This window comes from Malania oleifera, chromosome 2 (assembly GCF_029873635.1).
Source record: "Malania oleifera isolate guangnan ecotype guangnan chromosome 2, ASM2987363v1, whole genome shotgun sequence".
Lineage (NCBI taxonomy): Eukaryota > Viridiplantae > Streptophyta > Magnoliopsida > Santalales > Ximeniaceae > Malania > Malania oleifera.
The window spans coordinates 26,882,683-26,910,520 of record NC_080418.1 but is presented as its reverse complement, the minus strand read 5'-3'; the positions used below and the strand labels follow the sequence as shown (position 1 = coordinate 26,910,520).

The 27,838-nt window shown below is 37.5% G+C and overlaps 1 protein-coding gene across 1 annotated transcript; it reads left to right on the top strand.

Annotated features, from left to right (window-relative positions):
• Positions 1 to 27,838, top strand: LOC131148640 (CASP-like protein 5A2). Its single transcript, XM_058098484.1, has 3 exons — positions 1 to 645; positions 25,808 to 25,940; positions 27,368 to 27,838. The coding sequence occupies exons 1-3, from the start codon at positions 419 to 421 to the stop codon at positions 27,560 to 27,562; spliced, it is 555 nt and encodes a 184-aa protein (XP_057954467.1). The 5' UTR covers positions 1 to 418; the 3' UTR covers positions 27,563 to 27,838.

Here is a 27,838-nt window from a genome sequence, read left to right as displayed (position 1 = left end):
ATTATGAACTTAGCCATGGAAATTTAATTACTAAAAACTTTAGGTCCATGTAATGGGGAGTGGAGACTTTTAAGTCCAAAAGAGTCGAGCTCAACTCTGTATAACAGTGTAAGCTTTTATTTCCACGCGAAACAAGGCTAGACGTTAATGTCACTGCTTCACTGCCCAAATGCCAAATTTCAATCACTGAAGCCAGCGCTCTGCTTCAATCATCACTCATCAATGGCCATTCTCTGCAACGCCTCCATACGCTTCTCGGAGGCCTCAGCATCATCGACCGAGATGACCACCGCCATCTAGACCTCACCGGCAAGTTTGTAGATCGTCTCCAAACTCAATCTCGGAACCTAGGGTTCCGCTATTCCGGATGCGTTTATGTTGCTTAGAATACTGAATAGATCAAAGCTGCGGTGAGGCGATGAACGTAAGCCATTCGTCGGTTCATCCCGTGGAAGCGCCTCCATCTGTGGGCGCAGACAGAGACACAGACGCAGGCAATGTTCCTAGTGTGAGGATGAAGGACATCCAAGGCATGCCCGGTACTCCCGTGGGACTTTTGCTTCGTATCTGTCAGTTTGTCTTCGCAGCTGTTGCTCTCTATATCATGACCACTACCAGTGATTTTACCTCCGTCACATCTTTTCGGTACTGCTTTCGTTGGTTTATGAATTTATTCTTCTTTTTGTTTTTGTTTTTTATATCATTTTTATTGTTTATTTGATTTTTTTTTTCTTGAAAATAGTTGTAGTCTCGATCTGGGTATTCAGTAAAGTGGAAATTAGTCAATGCATGTTGAGATCTGAAGCAGCATATGAACGATTTGCCAATCAAATGCAACCAGAAATCATGCACACAAGTGTTTATAAATGATCCCAGATTTGGATAAAATAAATACATTTCTGAAGGTTTAGGTCTCCGTCTAAACACAATATTCAGTAAATTGCATATGATTAGACTTAAGATGCCTACATCCTGGAAATTGAAATTACAATGTAGCTCTGATGTAAGTTTTCAAATCTCCTGTTTCCTTTCATCCTGCCATTGGATTAAACATAGGCTGAGCAGCATTATATGCATGTTACCATGCAACTATGAACTCTTATATTACAAAGATGAAGAAAACGAGGAAACAATTGAATTGTCCACATATAAATAAATGAGAAAAATGCATATCATTATTATTTAATTTTAATATAAGGTGGGAAACTAGAAGTAAAAGTGCCATATCAACGTGAAAATCTGCTATTGCTTGTTCCATTTAAAGGAACTTAACTTCACTACTGAGGATAAAGACTTTTAAAACTGTGAAAGCATGGTTAAATCTCATAAAAATTCAAAAAATGAAATCTTGTAAGGTGCTTGGATATTGTTTTTCCCTTTTTATTGTTTGAATATAGAAGGGAGGAAAATGGAAGCCATGTTCAAGACCCGGTGAATATGACCGAGGAATCAATTGTTTTCAGTGTTCAACAAGTAGTTCCATACTTTAATTTTCATGGTTGTAGTAGAAGAGTTTTGCAGAAGCTTGTGGATCTATAATGAAATACATCGATCATTCTATTTAGTTAATTAGTCTGTTGCCTATTTTCAATGATTTTAGAGACATTAATACTTGAAAGGAGGAAGAGAATTCATTCACCAAAAAGGTGAAGAAAAGATGATTGAGGATTTTGACAAGCAGAAATATTTTACAAGATCAAAAGTGGGTATGATTCTGCAAGTTGGTTCATTGGGGTTATGATGAAAATGAATGAAAAGTAGGTCTACTACTGGAAGAAACTAAAGTACATGCAGTGATGGAATTTTCTGGAAAATTAATAGGAATGAATGAGGTTGCAGAACTTTAATTGCGTCATCTTGCGAAATATTTGATTTTATAGCATTTTCCAGCAGTTTCTATCACAAAGGAAGAGACAAGTGATAAGATGTTGCCTTAGGTATGTTATGATAGCATGATTTGTAACCTTTCATTTAATGATCTCATTGTTTGTTCAAGTGTGGAAACATCCTAGAACTTTCTTGACTGCCTCTGAAAGATTGAAAATTACTTGCATGCCAAAGCTATTTTCCTATAAAGCACATTAAGAAAAATTAATCTTCATGCTGTGTGGGAGATTATTAGCTAGTGATTCTCTTCATTGCAATAGATTCACATCAAATTTCTCCAGTTGACAGCGTCATCTTGATTTTTGAAAGTTGACAAGTGTATGTACCAAGATGCTGACAAGTGTAGAATAAGTACTCTTAGGTTGTTTTTGGTAGATTTCAAACCTTGGATTTGGATTTTGTATGGATTTTTGTACAATTTTGTACGACATTTTATCCCAATCCACACAAATTCAAATCCAAGGTTTGAATTTTAAACTCCCAAACATGTGGTTAGTTATTTATACTCGGCGCTTTTCAAACCAATATGTATTCAAACCAGCCATTCACCCACCACCCTTCAGCCTCCAAGTTATTTGTTGGTTGCAAATCGTGATGATAGATTCTCTCTCTCTCTCTCTCTCTCTCTCTCTCTCTCTATATATATATATATATATATATATATCTAGCCATAATCTCTCTCTTTCACTCTATGTGGACTGTAGTGATAAATTCTCTCTCTCTCTCTCTCTCTATATATATATATATATATCTAGCCATAATCTCTCTCTTTCACTCTATGTGGACTGTAGTTGCTATGACAATGGCATAGATTGTAAGGCAGAAATGAAGGAGTGTCTTAACGTAATGAAGGCTCTATGTGAGAATGGGGTGAAATGAAGGGACGAGGATGGTGGCAATGTGTTCATTCAAAGAGTGTAAGGTTGAGTTTTCTACATAAAAAGTGGATTTAAGGAATCATTTTACAAAAATGGGCATCATTTTAAATGAATTACAGAAAATAGGGATGTTTGCTTCATCAAGATGTGGATGCCCTATTTTCCCCTTTTAAAAAATGCTGCCCCTATTATAATGGACGTGATGTCAATCGAGACAATAAATAGAGCCTTTGCATTTTGAAAATGAGAAATCCTAGAATTTTGAGGAGATTAAATGTGAAAGACAAGAGAGGATATGGAAAGGCTTGGACGAGGATGGCCGTCATTTGCCACTTTGGTCGAAGGAGTAACATTTCTATTGGGAAAGAAAGGAATGACAACTCCTATTTTGGGAGGAGAAGTGCAAGTGTAAATTTCGTCTAAGGGGAGGATTCCTAGTTCAACAAAAGGCCAAGAAACAACAGTCTGAACGACTGACCCACCCTCCCTCTTTTCCTTGTGTTATGAATAAGGGGAATTTTCTCCTTTATGGTGTTTAATGATGGGATGGTTCATCTACCCAATTTTCAATGATAGGCGAAGGCAAAGCAAGTCCAAAATACTACCATTTTCATAGTGGTCTAACGCCAACAAAGGGTTGTAGAACTCTATAGATAATCTTCCAAAGGAAAATATCATATGGAGAACTTCTAATTGAAGAAATGCCATGGAATTCTATATAAGAAGGTTGATCCTTGCTTTGTGCAAAATCTTTGCTCTAGTTTAGTATTTAGTGGAGAGAATGTTTCCTCGGAGTAGGGTAAGGACTAAGGAACAAAAAAAGCTTTTGACGAAATCAAGAATGTCCTCACCTATCCAACCACCATGACAATGCCTATTAAATATATTCTCATGAGACGTTATCTCACCTCAACTAGTGATTAAGTGGGTTCTTTGCTTGCATAAGAATTGGATGAGCAAGAACATCCAATTTATTATTTGAGTCCATCTCTACATAGAAGTGAATTTAATTACTCAACTATTAAGAGACATTGTCTAGTAGCTATCTTTGCCACTCATAAACCTCGTCATCGAGTCCTTGCCCACAAATTGTTGCTAATTGCTAAGTTTGATAAAAATATCTTCTCACCTGACCCAGGTCTATCCTAAAGAATATCTAAGTGGTTATTCTTGATTATGTAATATGGCATTACCATCATCCCGCTGCAATCAAGTCTGGAGCAATGAAAATATCCTCATATCGGTTGCAAGTGAGTTGTATGGTTTATACTTTGATAGCTCTTCAACATCCTTAGGAAGAGGTGCTGGGATAGTACAACACTCCAATGTCTAGAGTCTCCATATGTTCTGGTTGAGAATTTATCTCCTCATCCTTGGGTTGAGAAAGCCACTCCTTAGAGCTAGGTCGAGAACCTACCTCCCTAGTTCTAGGTCAAAGATCATTTTCCCCATATGTGATCTAAACTATGATGGCTCTTTAACACCCTCTAAAGGGGGTGTTGAAAAAGGAATTATACACCCCAAGGTCTTGAGGATGTCTCAATAAGGTCGGGTTGAGAACTTATCTCCTTGATCCTAGGTCGAGAAACACACTCTTTGGAGCTATGTTGAGAATGTACCTCCCCGGTTCTAAGTTGAGTATTAACCCCCTAGTATCCATAATTTTTAATTTAATGGCTTTTTAACATCCTGGGGAGGTTCCATAATAATAGTTATACCCTTAGGTCTAGTGGATGTCTGCCTAGCATGGGGTTGAGAACTTATCTCCCTTATCCCCATCTAAGAAACACACTCCGCAGAGCTACGTTGAGAACTTGCCTCCCTAATTTTAGATCAAGGATTACCCTCCTTGGGATTCACAATACTTTGATGGCTTTCAACTAGGACCATCTTACCTAGCACCCATGCAAGAGATTCCACCTTTAGAATTCAACAGTACCTTGCCTTAACCATGCCATCCAAGTTGAGAATCCTTCTATTGGATAGGAGGCAAAAATCCTTTCTGATATTCACTCATAGTACGATAATCTTGTAACAAGATGAGATTCCATCTCCCTAGTGCTTGGTCAATATGCAATCTCCTTGGCTCCCCCTTGCAAGATTAATGAACTCTTAAATGTTGATGATGGATATAAGGATGACTAGTGTACGCCTAATAAGGGGAGAACCCCTCTACCCTCTAATGGAAAATGTTTCGATGATCAAGTATTTCCTCCTTGTACATGATGCATTTTCTCATTGCAAAGACCAAGAGAAGTTTAAGATGTGCTCATGAGCAATGGTGTTGGAGGAAGACCCTATTCTTTACTGTCATCTTTAAAAGGCTGGATAATTTTGGCCTTCCATGGCAAAGGATGCCTTTTTACTCCAAATACTTGTTTCCACATGTTTAGAACCTCCAAATATCTCATAATGCAATTTTTAGGGGATTGGCATTGCTCATATATTGATTTCATTTGGAATGCATCACTCCCACTCCCTACTTGCCAAAAGTAAAGTTTGTCTTTCTTTTGAAAATATATTAGGTGTCTCTCCCTACCAGGATTAACCAAGTCATTAAAGAAGTGCATTATGGTGTTTATTGGGAACACTAAAGGGGAAAAATGTAGGTATCATCTTTTATTGTGGTCAATTGCATAATAAAATATTATTGCAATTTGCAATCAAACATTAATTGTTCATTTTTACTAAAAGAAAGAAATAAAAGAGCCTTCAAAGATATAGTTACATTGCTTCAGATTTGCAAAGAGCAATGTATTGTTGTTGTTTCCAACTGGCACAGTGGGCGAATTGTGAATCATCATAATGTAATTCTTGATGTCGGTGACACTTTATAAAGTGGTTGACTTTTTTTTTTTTGGTATCATTGGTGGCATCCCCTTGATGCAAAGTTAATAAAAGTTTCTCTATACCGATTAAAAAAATTTCTAATAAGCAAAGTTAACTAAGCCTAACTCCGCTTGTGATGCACTTAATGTTCTAATTTTTTCACACACAGCAGGTCCCAAGTTTGGGTAAAGGAGGAGGATTGCATTAGGTAGCTGACAGTTAGCGTAAAATTTGTCTGATCACTATGATATGAATTCTTGCCGAATATTTGTTGAGGCATCCCCTACGAGTGACGTGTTACACTTGTACAACCCGAGTGTAGCTAAAAGTGGGTGAGGGTGGGCTAGGTCGTCGCCCGGGTAGATGTCAAATATGCGAGGGTTCCTGCATCATTTGGGATGTGGGCAGGTAATGAAGTTAGTTAATGAAACTAGGATTAGATTAGCAACTTGGAATATAAGAATACTTACGGGTAAAAGCATGGAAATTGTGGGCACAATGATTAGAAGAAAAATTAATATAATTTGCCTTCAAGAAACTAAGTGGGTGGGGGAGAAAGCTAGAGAAATTGATAAATCAGAATTTAAACTTTGGTACATTAGAAAAGAAAAATATAAGAATGGAGTAGGAATTATTGTAGACAAAAACTTAAAAGATGGCGTTGTTGTTGTAAACAGAGTAGGGGATAGAATTATAAAAATCAAGATGGTATTAGGCCAAGAGATAATAAATATCATTAGTGCTTATGCTCCTCAAGTAGGCATAGCGGAAAATCTTAAGAGGCAATTTTGGGAAGATATGGAAGTATACCAGGCATACCAGTGGCTGAGAAAATATTCTTAAGAGAAGATATTAATGGACACGTTGGAAGGGATAATAAAGGTTATGAGAGGATACATAGAGGATATGGTTATGGAGACAAAAATAAGCCTAGGGAGATGATCTTAGACTTCGCTGTCATATGATTTCATTACAATGTATACTTGCTTTAAGAAGAGAGAAGAACACTTAATAACCTTTAAAAGTGGACAAAATAGAAGTCAAATAGATTATTTTTTTTTTTAACTAGGGGGGTAGATAATTTATCATGCAATGATTGTAAAGTTATTTCAGGTGAAAGCTTAATCGCACAACATAGAGTCTTGTTAGATATATGTATTGAAAAATGAAAAAAAAAAAAGGATAAAATAAACTGGTGTAAGAGAACTAGGTGGTGGAACCTAAAGGGAGAAAATATAATAAAATTTAAAGATAAAATGATCAAATATGGGGATTGGACTATAGAGGATAGGATAGACACAAATACTCTTTGGAGTAGATTAGCTAGCTTTATTAAAAAGATAATAAAAGAGATTTTAGGTGAATCTAAGGGAAAGATTCTCCAATAGTAAAGAAAGTTGGTGGTGGGATAAAGATGTTCAAAAAGCCATAAAGGCAAAAAGAATTTGGTATAAAACATGGCAAAAATGTAGAAGCATGGATAACTTTGAAAAGTATAAAGAGGTGAGAAAAATGCAAAAAAGGCTGTTAGTGAAGCTAAACACAAATCATTTAATAGTTTGTATGATAGAGTAGATACAAAAGAATGAGAAAGAGATATATTTAAACTTGCTAAAGTTAGAGAAAGGAAAAGTAAGGACTTAGGAAATGTAAAATGTACAAAAAAGTGAGGATGATATTGTCTTGGTTAAGGATGAAGACATAAAATATAGATGTCGAAGTTACTTTAGTAAGTTGTTTAATGAAAATCAAATAGAAGGCTTAAACTCAGAATTGACAAATGAGGAAAAGACTAAAAATATGAGCTTTATTCACAAAATTAGAGTTAACGAAGTTAAGTTTGCACTAAAAAAGATGAAAAATGGAAAAGATATAGGATTAGATAACATCTCAATTGAAGTTTGGAAATACTTGGGTGATAACGAAATTACATGGTTAACTAATTTATTTAATACAATTATAAAAACTAAGAAAATGTCAGATGAATGGAGGAAAAACACTTTAATACCTATATATAAAATTAAAGGAGATATTCAAAATTGTAATAACTATCGTGGAATTAAACTTATGAGTCATATGATGAAATTGTGGGAAAGGGTAGCTGAACAAAGATTAAGGCTAGAAACGAAGGTCTCAGAAAATCAATTTGGTTTTATGCTTGGGAGATCTATCACGTAAGCTATATATCATTTAAGAAGATTAATGGACAAGTTTAGGGAAAAGAAGAGGGACTTGCATATGATATTTATTGACTTAGAGAAAACATATGATAGGGTACCTAGGGAAGTTCTATGGTGGGTTTTAGAAAAAAAAAAAAGGTGTATGTAGTAAGTATACTGATGTTATTAAGGATATGTATGATGGAGTAATGACTAGTGTAAGGACTATAAATGGAGAAACTAGAGAGTTTCCAATCACTGTAGGTGTACATCAAAGATCTGCTTTGAGCCATTATCTTTTTGCTTTAGTTAAGGACTAACTAACTAAGAGCATTCAAAATGAGGTTCCATGGTGTATGTTGTTTGCAAATGATATTATATTGATTGATGAAACTAGGGGCGGAGTAGAAACTAAGTTAGAATTTTGGCGAGAAACTTTAGAATCTAGAGGCTTTAGGATAAGTAGAAATAAGATAGAATATATTAAATGAAATTTCATTAATGGTAGGAGGAATATTGGAGACAAAGGTAAACTTGATGATGAAGAAATAAATAGCACTTGTAGATTTCGATACCTTGGATCTATTATGCAAGTTGAAGGAGAAATTGAAGATGATGTAATGTATAGAGTTAAAGCAGTTTGGGTAAAATAGAGAAGTGCTTCAAGTGTGCTTTGTGATCATAGAATACCCTTAAAATTAAAAGGAAAGTTTTATAGGATGGCTATAAGACCAGCTATGCTATATGGATCAAAATGTTGGGCGATGAAAAAACAGAATATCCAAAAATTAAAAGTTATCGAGATGAGAATGTTTAGATGGATGAGTGGTATAACACTGAAAGTTAAATTAAGGAATGAACATATTTACAGTAAGTTAGGTGTAGCTCTTATAGAAGATAAGGGAGAAACGACTCAAATGATTTGGACATTTGCAACGTAGGCCACATAGTGCGCTAGTGAGGAAGACTGAGTTATTATAGGGGACAGTAGAAGGGGCAAGGGTATACCTAAAATAACTTGGAATGAGATAGTAAGGATTTAATAGCTCTGAATTTGTCAAAAGAAATGGTCCATGATTGCATATATTGGCGGAAGAAGATTCATATAGCCAACCCCACCTAGTGGGACTTAAGGCTTGGTTTTGTTGTTGTTGTAAAGTTAACTAAGCTTAGCAAGTAACTAAGCAACAAAGTAGCGACAACAGTCCAAGTTCCATAGTTCCGTTGCATAATAACTGTTGAAGTATTTGGTGAACTTAAAGACCCTAATCACAATGATAGCTCTCTCCCCCTATTTAAAATATATATCAAGTACATACCAATGACCATTATACCCTTATTAACTCACACTTATTAATATAACATTGACACATACTAATCATGTTGAATGAATCGTTAAAACTCCCCCCCTCCCCCCAAAGCTAGGGCATAGATATCATATGCTCCTAGCTTGCTACAAATGATTTTAACTCGAGCACTCCCCAAAGCTTTAGTGAACAAGTAAGGAAGCTGTTGACTTCACATAAGTGGTTGGAATGAGCTTTTGCACAAGTTTCTCTTGAGCAAAGCGGCAATAAACTTTAATATGTTTTTTTGCTCATGGAAGACTAGGTCGAAGGCAATATGAATAGCATCTTGATTGTCACACATAAGTTTCATAGACCGAGAATGCGGAAAACCCAGTTCTTTCAACATGTTCTTCAATTAAACAAGTTCACATGTAGAAGCCATGGCCCTATACTCTGACTTAGAACTTGACCTGACTATTACAATTTATTTCTTGCTTTTCTAGGAAACCAAATTATCACCAACAAGGATATGATATTTGATTGTAGATCTTCAATCGGAAGGTGACTAGACCCAATATGCATCTATTTATCCTTGAATATAAGTGCGACTATGATCTTGATATAAGAGATCTTTCCCATGTGCACCTTTGAGAAATTTCAAGATGTGAATTATCGCATCCAATGACTTGTCCTTGGCGAATAGAAACTGACTCACAATACTTGTTGCAAAAGATATATTTGGTCGAGTGATTGTTAGGTAATTTAACTTTCTAACAAGTCTCTGTTTCTATCTTGGGTTAGGCAACAAATCACCCATGACACTAACTTGCTATTAAGATCTAGGATGTATCAACATGTTTAAATCCCAACAACCCAGTCTAGTTCAAAAGATGGCAAAATGCTTTCCATAAAAGATCTAGACATTTATATATCCATTAAGTACTTCAATGGTCCCAAATTTTTGGTCTGAAATTTAGTCTATAGAAAATGTTTTAGACCCTAGATACTTTGATCATCATTGATAATCACAACATCAACCACATGCACAATAAGCAAAATCTTATTGGATAGAGTATGACGATAAAACATAGAGTGATCTACTGCACACTATCGAAGGCCAAACTATAGTAATACAATACTGAATCGACTAGGACATGCTTTGGGAGATTGTTTTAAACCATATAATAAAATCTTGAGCCCACACACCAAGTCTAATTCCTCTTGAGCAACATACCAAGGTGGTTGCTCCATATAGATCTCCTCCTGAAGATCACCATGCTAGAAGGAATTCTTCACATCTAATTGATGCAGAGGCTAGTGACAAGTGGTGTCTCAGGAGATGAATAGACGAATTGAGGTAAGTTTGGTGACTGGGGGGAATGTGTCTGAATAATCCAAACCATACAATTGAGTGTATCCTTTGGAAACAAGATGTGCCTTGAAACAAGCCACAAAACCATCTAGGATGACTTTGATAATATATACTCCACGACAACCAACGATAGATTTATCAAGAGGAAGAGATACCAATTCCCAAGTATCATTTTCCTGCAATGTTTTCATCTCTTCTACCATTGCATTCCTCCATCAAGAGTAGGCTAAGGTTTCAAAAAACAGATTTAGGACGATCAACTGGGGATAGAGTAGTAATAGAACAATAATAAGAAGGTGGCAAGAAGTCATGGCAAACAAAGTTGGTGATTGGATGTTGTGTACATGTGCATTTATTTTTCCAAACAGCGATGGGAGGATGAATACCGTGGGAAATAGAATTTTCAAACAAGGAAAGCAAAGACATATCTATATGAGTAGAGGGGACTGTCTTCCTTTTAAGCATCATTGTGAATAGACATACAAATTAGAATGATCAAGATGATGAGAAGGACTCAAACTACATGGAGACATAGGTGGATGACTGGGGGGAGACAACAAACTAAAATCTAGAAGATTAGGTAGAGGAAGAGACTTATGGAGGTCAAAAGCATTCAAGGATTGAGAATAATATGGTGTAGGCTTGAAGAAGGTACCATTGGTAGAGACAAAAACCTGATGCAGATATCCTTTTTGAGTGCACTAAAAACTAGACGCAAGACTCAAAGTGGGAACTAGTAGTTTTAATTTTTCCAATGAAGGATGACCAAAATGACAATGGATTTGGAGTGGGGTGGCAGCAGCAGTGCAACTGGTAGAAGGAGATAGCGACTCCAAGTGGTAAAATCCACCAGCTTCACGCCCTTTGCCAATCATCTTCCTTGTATTCAAATCCTAAATGGCCACAAAATTAGGGAATAATGTTACTGAACAATTCATGGATTTGGTAATCTTGCTAACTGAAATAAGATTGAAAGGGAACTTGGGATCATTCAAAACAAAAGGAAGAGAAATAGAGTTTGTGGGATTTACAGTCCCTATTCCTTTAACAACAATGGTGGACCTATTAGCAAGAATAATGTGGGTAAGTTTTCAGGATACTAGAGAGTAGAGAGGAAATTTGGACAAAAAAAGGGCACAAAAGATATGAAATAACTCATAACGTTCTTTTATTGTATGGAGCCATGTCATCCTTTGAAAAATAATCAACAACATTTATGAAATATCGGAAACCTGAGTTGGAGACAACATGACTAGGACACAAGGATCAGAACGGACTACCACGCAAGGGCTTGGTGCTTGTTTATCGACTCGTTAAGAAAAAGGAACATGATGATTCTTTCCCAGCTGACAAGACTCACACTCAAGACTAGACACAAGACTCGGAGTAGTAACTAGCAGTTTTAACTTTTCCAATGAAGGATGACCAAGGCAACAATGGATTTGGAGTGGTGTGGCAGCAGCAGTGCATGCGGTAGAAGGAGATAGTGGTTTAAAGCGGTAAAGTCCAGCAACTCCACGTCCTTTGCAAAATCATCTTCCTCATCTTCAAATCCTAAAAGAGCACAAAATCTGAGAAGAATGTTATTGAACAATTCATGGATTTGGTAGTCTTGCTAATTGATATAAGATTGAGAAAGAACTTGGGAATATACAAATTTAAAGGAAGAGAGTTGGAGGAAATGGGATTTAGAGTTCCTCTATCCTTGATGGTAGTGGTGGAGCCATTGACAAGAATAACGCATGGTAAGTTTTTAGAGTACTGGAGACTAGAGAAGAAATTAGGTACACTTGTTATATGATGGGTGGCAGCTAAATTTGTAATCCAAAAAACTATGACCATACATATTGGATGACAAGCAAGCTATAGGGTTACCTGTTTGAGCAAGAGATGCAGAGGGAAGGGGAGCTTTTTGGAATGTTTGTTGCTACTGGAATTCAAAATACTCTTCCTCTGTTATAGATGTACAGTACATTGCTTCTCACTTTGACCAAAAAGTGTGAAATTTGTGGTGGCTGCATTGGTGACACGAGGAGGCTTATCGTGGAGATCCCAACAATGCTGAATACGATCTTCTCATCCAATGAGTGCACTTGTGAGGAAGGCCTCGACCTCATCCATCTCTTCCACCATGACCCTTTGAACCACCTTGAGAACTTTTGTGGCTACTTCTTTGAAAACCAAAATCAGCCCGTGTAATGAAAGCAATCCTCTCTAATCTAGGGGTTGAAACACTAGATATAAGTGTTGGGGAATGTGTGTTGGAGTAAACACGAAGTACGTGAGAATAAACATTGGCAAAGGATGGCCACTTTGCAGCACCAAGAATCTGGGGCTGGTTTGCCTGAAGCTCGGGTTTCAAACCAATTAGCCTGAAGAATTGTCATTTGCATCCTCTGCTTTTGCGTCTGGCCAATATTGACGGTTATGTGTTGCATGATGTTAAGCTCCTTATGGATACACTTCATCTCTACAATGTATTGTGTGACACAACTATCCCCTTGTTGCAACTGAAAGTTCTCTAGATTAGATCGTACATACGTGTAATGTTACTTGGATATAGGAGCTTGACATAATCCCAAATCTCCTAGCACACATCCATATACATGCATATCCGATTACCCGTGCAATTTGGGGTGGGACAATTAATAGTACTTCTTGAATCCACACTTCTTTCCTTTGTTGTTGCTACACTCGGATTGAAACAAGTGTTTAGATTTACCTAGGCCTATCAAATAGTCTTGATAGTCTTAGATCATTGTACACAATTCTTTTCATCTGACTTCTCGATTGTTATCTGCAACAAAGATGAAGGAAACATACTCTTGGGATTCGAGGACTCCATCCCAACACCCACAAACTTAGATCAACGATGACAAGGTTAAGCTAGGACTGTTGTATGTGGAGGCTGACTGACATCCTCTACTGAAGGCCCTGCAACTTGTGATGTCAATCATAACTCAAAGCACCATAAATCAACCTAGCTGAACCAAAGTTGAGCAAAAGCTTAACTTTTGCCCATCAACCACCTTCATCAACATGTTTGCGGGATTCTTGCTACTTTCAATCTTTTCTAACATCAGTCCATCCTCCTGCAATGACCATATTAAATGGTACCTCAATTGAATGTGCTTCGTTCTTGAATGAAATGCCAAGTTCTTTGCAAGGTGAATTGCACTTTGGCTATCATTCCATAACCTACAATACACTTGTTCAAAACCCAACTCTTCTATCAGTCTCTAAAGCCAAATGATCTCCTTGCTAGTTTCAGTAGTAGCTGCATATACAACTTCTGTAGTAGATAAGGCAACAACCTTTTGCAGCTTAGAGATCTAGCTAACTGCTGCCCCTCCTACAGTAAACACATATCCCATAGTACTCCTCCCACATTCTCTGTCACTTGCATGATCAAAGTACATAGCCCTGCACATCAATGTTAGCTCCCCGAAAACATAAATAATTCTTGGATGTTCGTCTCAAGTACTTGAGAGTCCATTTTATTGTTTGCCAATGTTCTTTCCTTGGGTTCTTCATGAATCTACTCAATACTCCCACTGCATGTGCTATGTTCGGTCATGTAGTCACCATGGCATACAAGAGATTGCCAACAATTGATGACTAGGACACATTATCCATGTACTCTTACTACTCCTTTGCCTCGGAACAAAATTCCTTAAAAAGCTTGCCAATGTTCTTTCCCCATGCTGCGAGTTGTTTCATGCCATAAACAACATTTTATTGCTTGCTAATATTCTTTCCCCGGGTTCTTCATGAATCAGCTCACTACTCCCACTGCATGTGCTATGTTTGGTTGCGTACTCACCATGGTATGCACGAGACTGCCAACAATTGATGAATATAGCACATTATCCATGTGCTCTTTCTCCTCCTTTCCCTCGGAATACAATTCCTTCAAAAGCTTGAAGTGACTTGCAAGAGTTGTCACCGAATTTGATTTATCTTGGTTAAACTTGTTCAGAACCTTCTCAATGTATCCTTCTTGTGATGACCATAAATTCTGATTTCTATCTCTGATTATCTTCATACCAAGAAGTCGCTTTGCATCACCCAAGTCTTTCATGGAGAATACACCTGCCAACTTCTTCTTGAGTTCATTGATCTTTTCTCCACTTACACCTGCCACAAGCATATCATCTACACACAAGGTCAAAATAATGTAATCACCATTATCAAACTTCTGAAAATACATAGTGATTACAGTGACATTTGCTGAATTTAGACTCCTCCATAAACCTATCAAATTTCAAGTACCAATGTCTAGGAGCTTGTTCAAGGCCATACAAGTTCTTCTTCAAATGACAAACCATTTCCTCCTTACCCTTGGCTTCAAAACCCTCAGGTTGATACATGTAAATTTCATCCTCCAAGTCATCATGAAGGAATGCAGTATCCACATCTAATTCTCTTTATATGCAAATCTTTAACAACCATAATGCTCAAAATTATTCGAATTGAAGTCATTTTTACAACTAGAGCAAATATCTCAGTAAAATCAATACCTTTCTTTTGTTAATACTTAATAACCTTTCACCATAGACCTTGCTTTGTACCTATTTGTTCTCCAGCTTCATGCTTCACTTTGTATACCCATTTGTTGTACAAGGTTCTCTTTCCTGTTGGTTTCTTCACCAACCCCCGTGTTTTGTTTTGCTCAAGTGAGGCCATCTCATCCTTCATGGCTTGTTCCCACTTTAACGTAGATTTGTCTCGCACAACTTTTTAAAAATACTCTGGTTCACCAGCATCAATATACAATATAGAGTTAAGAGGAAGGCGAAGTTTTCTTATACAATACCGGTTTCCTTATTCAAGTAATTCTTCTAAGAGCGAAAGGAGCAAGAGGTGCAAGTACCTCTTCCTGATTACCTTCTACATCGCCCTTATCCAAGGCTTCTAGATTTGCTTTATTATGTGGTATTGGTCCATCCTTAAGCTCATCAAGTTCCATATAGTCCCTGATATCCTTATTAACTCCCACTTCCTTTTTTTGCAACCTATGTCTATACATGCATGCTTCATTGAATATAACGTATCTGCTCCTGATGATTTTGTTATGCTCATAATCCCACAGGCGGCAACCATACACATCACCACTATACCCAATGAACACACACTTTTGTGATTTAGGATCCAACTTCTTCTTGTTCTCCTTATCAATATGAGCATAAACAATGTAACCAAAAATTCTCAGAAAAAGAATAATCAACAATTTTACTTGACCATACTTCCTCTGTAATGCCTCTATCCAAGGCACTTGATGGACTTCTATTAATCGAGAACACTACAATATCTACAATTGCTGCCCAAAGATGTAGCGACAATCCAACGTGTATCCTCAAACACTGAGCATGCTCTGGGATGGTTTTGTTCATCCTCTTTGCCACACCATTATGCTGTAGTGTCCTTGGTACAATCTTAATCCTCTTAATTCCATTGTTAGAGTAGTATTCTTCAAACCTTCCATCATAGCATTCATCACCATTTGTCAAATTTGAGACAGTCTTCAATCCTGTTTCATTTTTTACAAGAGCTCTTCATTTTTTGAAAACATCAAAGACATCAGACTTTTCTTTAATGGCAGAAAATTCAGGTTTTCTACTTGTATCATCAATGAAGGATACATAATAGAAATTTCCTCCATAAGACTTTATAGGAGCAACCCCCAATACATTTGTGTCAACCAACTCTAGCCTTTCCACCTTTTCTCTTCCATCTTTTTGAAAGCTAACCCCCTTCTATTTTCCATAGACACAATTCTCGTAGAAATCAACACATCATTCTTCATACCGGGTAGTGCATTCCTTAAGTGTAGAATTACTATACCACTTTCACTCAAATGGCCCATTATGTGATGCCTTTATGTACCCTTCTCATTTTGTGCAAAAGCCAAAGAAACAAAGTAGTTATAGGTATTAGAAAACACATATAATGTACTGGCCTTCTCAACCTTCGTGACTACCATTGCCCCTTTAGTCAACTTCCACTGATTTTCGTCGAAAATCACATAATTGCCCGCACTGTCCAACTTGCTAGCAGATATAAGGTCCTTCAAATTTGTAATGTGTCTGGCTTCTTGGAAGAACAATTCTTCACCATTGGACAATTTCTAGAAATTGTTCCTTTTCCAACAATTTTATACACCTGGCCATTACCAATAGTGACATGTCCAAAATCTCCTTATTCAAAATTATGAAAGAATTCCTTTTGTGTAGTAGAGTGGAATGAAGCGCTGCAGTCCACAAACCGTATATTTGACTTAATGTTTGCAGGTGTAGATAAACATATGTCATCATATGCCTCATTTGTGCTCATAATGTTTGCCACATCTCCACCTTTGTTGTTCTTTTGTTTAGGACAGTCCTTCACATGTCCTTCCTTCTTGCAATTCCAGGAGGCAATTTTCTTCTTAGCCTTGGATTTTGATCTATCCCTTTGAATCAAAGATCCTTTGATAGGGCTTCTTCCCATTTCTTGCTATCTTTCCCTTTTGACTGATAGAGTAGTGCTGGTTAAGCTTTCGCCAGCACTTCTCATCATCTCATCATTTACAACAACACTAGCAACATTCTCAAATTTCAGTCGTCTAGTAGAAGAATTAGTGAGTCATAACAAGATCACTCCATCTATTGGGCAAGGAACACAAGAAAATCAAAGCCCTTATATCATTATAAAATGTAATAGCAATAGATTCCAATTGACTCCACAAATTATTAAAATCATTAAGATGATCTAAAACATCACAAGATTCGAACATTCTCATATGGAATAATTTATAAAAGAAAAGCATGATTTGAGGAAGAGGGTTTTTTGTACAACTTTGCTAGGGTTGCCATTCCGTGTAGCTGTAGTCTCCTTAGAGATGTTGAACCTTGTCTAACACTATCGGATTTGCACTTAAGCCTTCTGATCCATTATTTTCCATTTATCCTCTTTCATGTCATCCAGTTTTGTGCTTGATAGTGGCAGATACAAATCTTTCTAATAGAGATAATCTTTGATTTGCAGCTTCCACCACCCAAAGCTTAATCCATCAAGCTTCTTCATCTTCCCATGCACTTCATTTGCCATCGATGCTACTCAAACGTGTAGGTCTAACACCAGTTGTTAGAATTCGGGAAGTTTTCATGAGGTGGGCTTGGTATACATGGATGAGCACCAACTTGAAGTCTATTAGCTCTTGAGCTCAACCATGTATATAAGCACCCATTCTTCATTCTATTTTTCCAATGTGGGACAGATTGACAAGTGGAATTCTCGACAATCTCCTCCCCACTTGTGTGTTCCAACTACTCCCCCTTGAATGGAAGCTGTTATTTGTCATGCAACCAACTAGGAGCTGTTACTCAACCATGGGAGTTCACTTGGCACTGGTCCTCTCCCATGTGTTTACATCCCTAGGAACACATGCATGAACAGTTGAGCCCAATTTGAACTCTCCCCTTGAGCCGAAACTGTCTCCCTTATGCAAGCAAGCTCAATTATCCAAAAGTTGCTCTAGTGGGCTGTACCCCATGCCTTACATGCCTCAAATTGCATTTCATGTGTTTTCAAACCAATTCTACTTCCCACGTTCTTACTCTATTTGGAACCATCATCTACCAGGCCTCTATGATGCTTATTGGCCTCAATCACACACTTGGTCCTGAAATTGTTAGTTCGTTAGGAGAATTGGTATTATAGCTCTCTCATGCTAAAAATTGGCATCAAAGCTCTAGGTTTGAGTGGGAGTGATGGTAGCTGAAGTGCATGGGAAGATGGATAAGTTCGATGGATCGATCTTTAGGTGGTGGAAGCTGCAGATCGAAGATTATCTCTATCAAAAAGATTTGTATTTGTCACTATTAGGGATAAAACCAAATGACGTGAAAGAGGATGAATGTAATATATTGGATCTCAAGTAGGGTTTCAAATGAGCTGAGCTGTGGCGAGCTTGAGAGCTTGAGCTTGGATCGTTTATTTGTAAGCGAGCTTGAGCTTGACTTGAGCTTAAAATTTTTTGTTTTGAGTTCGAATCGTTTAGCATATATATAACTTGAACTTGGCTCGATTAAAGCTCATTTCACATATAAATGAGCCAAGCTAGAGTTTAAACTTGAGCTTGAGCTCAAACGTGGCTTGACTGAAGTTCATTTCAAACTAATAAACTAACCAAGCCACTAACTAATCGAATTAGTTGATAATTAATAAATATAATTTGAGAAAAATATATTTTAAAGTAAAAAAATTAAAATCATATATTTAATGTGATTAATGTTGAGTTTGTTCCTGAGCTGAATATCTAGCTAGTTCATGAGCTCAATATCGAGTTAGTTCTCGAGTTACTAACAAACTAGTAAACAAGTTGATAAACGAGCTGGCTCGCGAATTGTTAAATGATCCAACTCATGAGCCTAACAAGCCAAGTATAAACTAGCTTGAGCTCAGCTCGTTTAGTTGACAAGCTCGAGCTCGGCTCGTTTAACTTAATAAACGACTTCGAACGAGCCATTTTCGAGTCAAGCACCAAGTAGCTCGCAAGTGGCTCGACTCTTTTGCGGCCCTAATTGGAAGGCTCAAGCACAAATCCGATTGTGTCTGACAAAGAAAGTAGGGTTCAACATCTCGAAGGACACTAATGATGTGAGGATAATGGTGACCCTAGCAAAGCTGCATGTAAAACACTCTTTCTTTAATCGTGTTTTTCTTTTGAAGAAATTATTTCATATGAGAATGTCAAGCTCTTGTGATGTTTTAGATCATTTTAATGATTTTAATAATTTGTGGAATCAATTGGAATCTGTTGCTATTACCATAATGATATGAGGGCTTTGATTTTCCTATGTTCCTTGCCCGATAGTTGGAGTAATCTTGTTATGAATATCACTAATTCTTCTATTGGACGATTGAAATTTAAGAATGTTGTTAGTGTTTTCATGAATGATGAGATGATGAGAAGTATAGAAAGCTCTACTAGCAATGCTTGATCTATCAAAAAGGAAATACAATAAGAAAGGGGAAGAAGTCCTATCAGAGGAACTTTAATTCAAAGGGATAGATCAAAATCCAAGGCTAAGAAGAAAATTGCCTGTTGGAATTGCAGAAGGAATGACATGTGAAGGACTGTCTTGAACGAAAAAGCAAGAAATGTGGAGATGGGGCAAATGTTGTGAGCACAAATGAGGCATATGATGACTTGTGTTTATATGCATTTGTAGATATTAAGTCACATATATGGTTTGTGGACTTTGGTGCTTCATTCCACTTTACTGCATAGAAGGAATGCTTTTTTAATTATGTCCAAGGAGATTTTGGGCATGTCACTGTTGGTAATGGACAGGTTTGTAAGATGGTAAGAAAAGGAATATTTTTTCTTAATTTTTCCAATGGTGGAGAATTGTTCGTATAGGAAACTATACACATTCCAAATTTCAAGAAGAGCCTCATATCTGCAAGTGAGTTGGATAGTGAGGGCTGTCATGTGACTTTCAACAATAATTAGTGAAAGGTGACTGAATGGGCAATGGTAGCGGTCAAGGGTGAGAAGGTTGGTATATTGAATGTGTTTTCTAGTACCTATAGCTATTGTTTCTTTGGCTTTTCCACAGAATGAGAAGGGTACATTATGGCATCATAGAATGTGGCATTTGAGTGAAAGTGGTATGAGAATTCTATACTCAAGGAATGCATTGCCAAGTATGAAGAATGTTGTGTTTGATTTTTGCGAGGACTGTGTCCTATGAAAAATAGAATAGGGTTAGCTTTTGGAAAAATGGAAGGGAAAAGAAGGTGGAAAGGATGGAGTTGGTTCACACGGATGTATGGACGGTTGCTCCTATGAATTCTTTTGGAGGAAATTCCTATCTTGTATCCTTCATTGATGATGCATATAGGAATCTGAATATTTTGCCATTAAAGAAAAGTTTGATGTTACAATGTTTTTAGGAAACAGAGAGCTCTTGTGGAAAATGAAACAGGATTAAAGATTTAAGCGTCTTAAATCTGACAATGGTGGTGAATACTATGATGAAAGGTTTGAAGAATACTGCTCCAACAATGGGATTAAGAGAATTATGACTGTACCAAGGACTCCACAGCAGAATGGTGTGGCGGAGAGGATGAACAAAACCATCCTAGAGTGTGCTCGGTGCTTAAGATACAAGCTAGATTGCTTCTGCATCTTTGGGCTACAATTGTAGGTATTGTAGTTTTCTTGATTAACAGAAGTCCATCAAGTGCCTTGGATGGAGGGGTTCTAGAGGAAGTATGGTTAGGTAAAATTGTCGATTATTTTTTTTTAAAGAATTTTTGGCTGCATTGCTTATGTTCATATTGATAAGGAGAATGGGAAACTGAACTCTAAATCATAGAAGTGTGTGTTCATTGGGTATGGTGGTGATGAGTATGGTTATCGGTTGTGGGATTATGGGCATAACAAAATCATGAGGAGTAGAGATGTGATATTCAATGAAGCATGCATGTGTAAGCATAGGTTGCAGGAAAAGGAAGTTGAAAAGGATGATATGTGGAACTTGATGAGCTTAAGGATGAGCCAATACCACTTCTAGAAGCAAATCCGGAAGGCTTGGATGAGGGTGATGAATAAGGTACTTAGGAAGAGGTACTCACACCTCCTGCTCTTAGAAGAAGTACTCAGATAAGGAAATTGGTTGAAAAACTTTGTCTTCCTCTTAACTATGTATTGTATGCTGATGTTGGTGAACTAGAGTGTTTTCAGAAAGTTGTGCTGGATGAATCTAGGTTAAAGTGGGAGCAAGTCATGAAGGATGAAATGGCCTCTTTTGAGCTGAACCAACATGGGAGTTGGTGAAGAAACCGGCTGGAAAAAGAATCTTGTACTACGAATGGGTATATAAAGTGAAGCATGAAGTTGGAGGAACAAAAAGGTACAAAACAAGGCTTGTGGTGAAAGGCTATCGACAAAAGAAAGGTATTGAGTTGCTGTTGTGTAAAAGACTTCAATTCAAATGATTTTTTAGCATTGTGGTTGTTGAATACTTGCATCTAAAGCCGTGAAGACTTCATTCCTTTATGGTGACTTGGAGGAGGAAATTTACTTGTATTAGCTTGAGGTTTTTGAAGTCAAGGGTAAGAAGGAAATGGTTTGCTGTTTGAGGAAGAGTTTGTATGGCCTCAAACAAGCTCTCAAACATTGGTACTTGAAGTTTAACAGGTTTATGCAGGAGTCTAAATTTAGCAAATTTCACTTAGATCATTGTGTGTATTTTCAAAAGTTTGATGATGGTGATTGTATAATTTTGACTTTGTGTATAGATGATATGCTTATGGTAGGTACGAATGTGGGAAAGATCAATGAACTTAAGAAGAAGTTGGCAGGTGTTTTTCCATGAAGACTTGGGTGACGCAAAACAACTCTTTGGTATGAAGATAATCATAGACAGAAATCAAAGAAGCGATGTTTATCTCAGGAAGGGTACATTGAGATGGTTCTAAACAAGTTTAACTAGGATACATCAAAGCTAGTGACTTCTTCTTTTGCAAGTCACTTCAAGATTTTGAAGGAGACCTGTTCCAAGACAAAGGAGGAGTACATGGATAATGTGCTGGATTCATTAGGAGTACATGACTAGATATAGCACATGCAGTGGAAGTAGTGAGCAGATTCATGAAGAACCTAGGGAACGAACATCGACAAGCAGTAAAATGGATTTTCAAGTACTTGAGAGGAATATCTAGGTATTGTTTGTGTTTTAGGGGAGCTAACACTGATATGCGAGGTTATGTAGACTTGGATCATGCATGATTGAGAGTGGGAAGAGTATGTGTTTACTATAAGAGGGACAGTAGTTAGTTGGATCTCTAAGTTGTAGGAGGTTGTTGCCTTATCTACTGTAAAAGCTGAATATGTTGCTTCTACGGAAGCTAGCAAGGAGATTATTTGGCTTCAGAGATTGAAAGAGGAGTTGGGGTTTGAACAAGTGGATTGTAGGTTATAGAATGATAGCTAGAGTGCGATCCACCTTGCAAAAAACTCGACATTTCATTCAAGAATGAAACACATTCAGTTGAGGTACCATTTCATATGGTCATTGCTAGGGGATGGTAAAATAATTTTAGAGAAGATTGAGGCAGCAAGAATCTCGTAGACATGTTGATGAAGGTGATTGACAAGCAAAAGTTGAGCTTTTGCTCAACTTTGATTGGGCTAGGTTGATTTATGGAGATTTGAGTTATAATCAGTGTCACAGGTTAGCAATGGATGTCAATTAGTCTCCAAGTTGGAGATTGTTTTATGTAGTGCCTGATTTCTAGCACATGGAGTATTACATGGATAGTATTCCAGGTGCGACATTTGTCTGTAGCTATGCAGGGGGAAGTTGAAGGAGGGTGCACCCCCCTAGTGGCAATGTTTGCAGCTACGCGGGGGTTTAGGGGTGCCCCTAAAATGAAATATATATATATATATATATATATATATATATATTTTATTTAGAGGGATACTTTTGTAATTAGGTAATTTTGTGAAGGGTTCTTCATGTAATTATCACTGAATAGTAGAATTTGTGACCTAATCTGACTCTTACGACGTAGGCAAATTGTTGAACCTCGTAGATCTGTGCTCATGCATGTATATGAAACCCACCCAACCTTCACTCTATCTTTCCTATATGGGACAGACTCACAAGTGGAATTCTCAACAATCTCTTCCTCACTTGTGATTTCCAATCACTCTCCCTTGAATGGAAGTCATTACTTGTCATGGAACAATCTAGGAGCCATTACTCAACCATGGGAGTTCACTCAGCACTGCTCCTCTTCCACGTGTATACATCTGCAGGAAAACGTGCATGAATATTCGCGCCCAATTTGAAATCTTCCCCTTGAGCGAACCGTCTCCCTCATGTGAGCAAACCCAATTCTCCTTCACTCTGTTTTTTCAATGTGGGATAGAATCACAAGTGGAATTTTCAACAAGAACAGCCACAAACAAGGTGACCAACACGAATGAGTCAAAAATTAACTAGCATAAGATTGCCGTAACACCAAGAAGCCAACGCACATCCCCAAGAAACCAACACACAACCCTAACGGTACCAAACAACCACTAACAAGGTGCTACGAGTGAACAATCAAAAAGCTTGAAATTTTGGACAAAATATATGACCAATAGCTTCATATTATGATGTATGGGAATATTTAGGACATTCTAGAAGAAATCTGAGTAAAATATTGCTCAGAAAACTCTCACATGCCGGCGTGTGAGGGACCTTTGCTAGTGAAATTTTGTAGGGAAGTAGATCGGCAAGTTCCATGGATAGTTCTAGTCAGTTTTTACAAAATATGTAGTGTTTCTTTGAGTTTCTGGCAACAGCGTCTCATTTTTTTTTTCAGCGGCAGCGGTGGTTTGGTGGTGTGTATGGTCCTTCTATAGCAACAGGTTTGAGGTTGAGGATTTGTTCTTGGTGATGGGTGTGTGGTTTTGGGTTTGGTTTTGGTGGCATCTATGCGCCTTACCATTTAGGTCAGATCTTGCTCTGATATGATGTTGAAGTATTGGTGAATTGAAAGACCTAATAACAATGATAGGCCTCTTCCTCTATTTATAATTGTAATGTATGTCAAGTTCATTTTAATGACCACAATACCCTTACTAACTCCTGCTTATTAACATAACGCTAACACATACTAATAATTCTTAATGAACCATTAACAATAACAATATTAATGTTGATGATTTGATATTAATATTACATTATTGTTGTCACTATATCAACATCATCATCCATTATATTTTTTAAAAAACAAAATTTCAAAAATTACAGTGGGCATTGAAATGCTACCATCAATTTTTGTATTAACCATTCAAACACAATCATCAATTTTCTTCTTGGGCACTCTACTTCAATCATATCTTGCACACTGGTAAGAAATAGGTAAGGAGATGGAGAAGAGGGAGGGAAGAAGGGAAGGACTTATGCTGAACGAAGAAGAGCCTTCAAAACCAGAGGCCTCGAGTCTTCAGCCCTTTGGCAGACGGGCAGAGAAGAGGCTTTGAGCCTCGACAGGAGCCCAAATAGTCGTTGATAAAGGCTGAGATGTCTGACAAAGAAGGCTAGGAGGCTCTGAGAGAGGTTTGAAGGCTGGGAGGATGCCAAGATGGGGTTGCAGTGGTAGGGCTTAGGTCATTTGACGAAGACCTGCTCATCTATTGTTGTTCATTTTGCCTCCCTTTTTTTGGGTATAAAGTGGTAAAAAGAGCAAGCTAAATGCAGCCGTTTGAGTTAAAACATGTGGCAGGTGTGTCCATTCCGTGTCCTGGCATGTTTGGGAGTGTCCAAATATTTAATTAAAAAAAACAATAAACTTAATCTCGGACACGTTTCGGATACTGAGACTCTGGCCCTTTTGGAGTGTGTCTGTTTGCTAAATTATCTGCCTCATGTGGCATTTCTTTCTTATTTTCATTTTAGCCATGTGTCCCTAAACCATTGGTTAATTTAAATCATCTCCTTTTGGCCAAAGCCTCATGCACAATCATGATCCCCACTTATTAGAGAATAGCCTTATCCCTAGCTAACATTACAAATACCTCATTTCTTATCCCATGGAAGCGTTCTCTTATCTCTCATTTTCTAATTGACACTTTCTCTCTCTAACCCAGAATTTCTCTCTCTAAAACCACTATCATCTCTATGCAATTATGCCTCCACTTTATACTTGAGCTCCTAAGGGTTTCCCATTCTCCTCTCTTGGCATTCTTTACTACATCTCATTGCTTGTATAGTTGTATGCAACATTTCCTCCCATCCTCATCCAAGAACCCGCATTTGCAAACTTCATGTTGTAAATGGGTGGCAGCCTTCAATGAGTTCCCTCTTTCTATTGTTCCAAAAAAGAGAAAAAAAAAATCTGATTTGACTTTATGCTTCATATACCATTTTTATCCACAGATGCTGAAGATGGTGCAATGCTTGTCCTCCACCATGGATTCATGGAACCCAGAAAGTATTCATGCTTGTGTTCTTTAGACATAAAGATCAGTTGGTGATACATTGACACAAATTACGTGTTCTTTAAAAAGTTTTAGTTCAGTGCCGCCGATGGTCTTGATATTTTATAACGTCCTCCTTGCTCATAGAATATTCCATTGAATTCCCAAGTCTGAGAAGTAAAATGAGTTGATCTTAGCTCAATGATGGATGATAAATTATGTTTTGTCTGTCTTCAATTTTTCAAAGTATACATCTCCTGCTCTTGGATTCTGAATGGTTGTATGCCCCAAAATATGTGAAAAATGTTTCTACTGTCTAGTTTGTGGGTCTATTTTAAATTTCAATCTTGGTCTTTCAGTTGTGTGCCATGTGAGCTTTCTTTCTATCATATAACACGAGAGGTTTTCCCTTTTTATCTCAGCTACCTTGATGCAGCTGCGGGTTTGCAGAGCTTGTGGAGCCTTTCAGTAGCCATCGTTGACATATATGCCCTTTTGGTGATGCGCAGCATACAAAGTTCCCTAGTAGTCAGTGTGCTAACCATTGGTGATGGGGTAAGATGGTTGGTAACTCTATTTTGTTGCCACTGATTTGACTAGCTCAGGAAGCCAAATCAACTATCATTGTGGTTGCGTTGTCATTACATTTATTTAACTGCAGGACATAGCATTTTCAGTTGGGGCGATGCACTGCATTTATGAGGATTGGCAAGCCTAGAGGAATGCTGTATTTGGTGGTTCTTCTGGATAGATTTTCACATTTCCTTTTTCTGGTTCCCTGTGACTCTAACCCCTAAGCCGAAAAAAAAAAAAAAGAACAAAGAAAAAAAAGAAAGAAAATGAAAGTAATATTTACAACATAAGTTTCTGACCCAGAAGAATCTTGTTAAAAAAGCTGAAATTATTTCTGTAATTTGCATGCTTGAGTTGAAACTTGGTCGACTTGGAATTAGATGGGAACTCCCGCTAGTGTTCCGGGTTGTTTTGCTGATCTCTCAGAAACAGGTCTCACTTTTTTCTTGGTTTTGGATGCTGATGTCTTTCTTTGGTTATGCCTCGAGCAAGTTCTTCTGTGGTTTATTGATGATCTTGGCTTATTTTACTTTTTGAATGGATCAAATTAGAAGGATACAATATATAAATTAAGTATGAAGCTTTCCTAGCGAATAATTTGCTTAAGAATCCTTTCTATCACATCCATCCTATGAAAGGAAGAGATAAAACATTGAAACGTCATCTTAAATATATTTTCAATATTAACATTGAATTCTCGTTTTTTCTCCCTTGAAATAAAACATATCTTAGATATGATCTTTAACATCTTAAACATTGAAATGTTCTGAAATATGATCATAAATATAATATCTATTGAGCACCAACAATGAAAATTTGAAGATCTAGTATCTTTCGGGAGTTGTGCCAATTTGCTTCAATTGTTGTGTTTGGTTAGGAAGGAACCAGTGGGTGTTTGAAGGGGTGGAATGTTATTTGGGTGAGAGTGCAAATTTGTCTTGATCCTGGTTAGCTGGTGCTGGGTGCGTCCTCCTCTGTTTTACTCGTACACTTCTTATGACTTTTTTGACGCTTGTAATTGCAATTTCTTCTTCTCCCCGACCTTCCCCTCTTAAGGTCTAAAGGTGGTACCCAGCTATGTATATGTGTTTACTGTTAACCTTTTTTGGTGCTTTTTCTTTTGGGAATCGTACTATTCCCAAACCACCCCCCCCCCTCTCCAAAAAAGAAGGTTTTGAACATTTCGGTACAAGTGTGGGAAAACTGAAATGTATAAATTTAGCTCTGTTATAGTCCTAAATGTATTTTCCTCTAGTTTTTGTCTTCTGTTTTTGTTTTTTCACTTTGCGTGAGCATAAATTATGAAGATGGTGAGAGATGACTGACGAGTGTCCTTATCCTGTTCAAAAGAGCTATTGTCTCTTATATTACTGCTCATGAGAATGTGTATTGTGACCTTATCTGTGCAGATAACATCTACTCTTACGTTTGCTGCGGCCTGTGCATCTGCGGGCATCACGGTCCTTATTGGGAATGATCTTGGTAGCTGTTCCCAGAACCATTGTGCAGAGTTTGAGACTGCTGCGGCCATGGCCTTCTTGAGCTGGTTCACTACGTTGCCTTCTTTCCTCTTGAACTTCTGGTCACTGGCAGCCCGATATTAGAAGTGTTTGTTCGCCAGATCTATCTTGTCAGCTGTTCTTGGCAAGACCCCAACATCAAAAGTTGTCACGGCGAGTTATTCCTTGTCTCGGCATATATTGTCCGACTCTGGATTGGGACATCCTGTCTACGGTCAATCAAGCAATAAAAGTAAAACATTTGCCCGTTACTAGTAATGTAAGTATTTGATCTGCATCTTCTGTTTCTACATGGTTTTGGGAATGATAATTTCAAGAATGAGTATATATATAGGTAAAGGAAATTAGATGTTTGTCTCA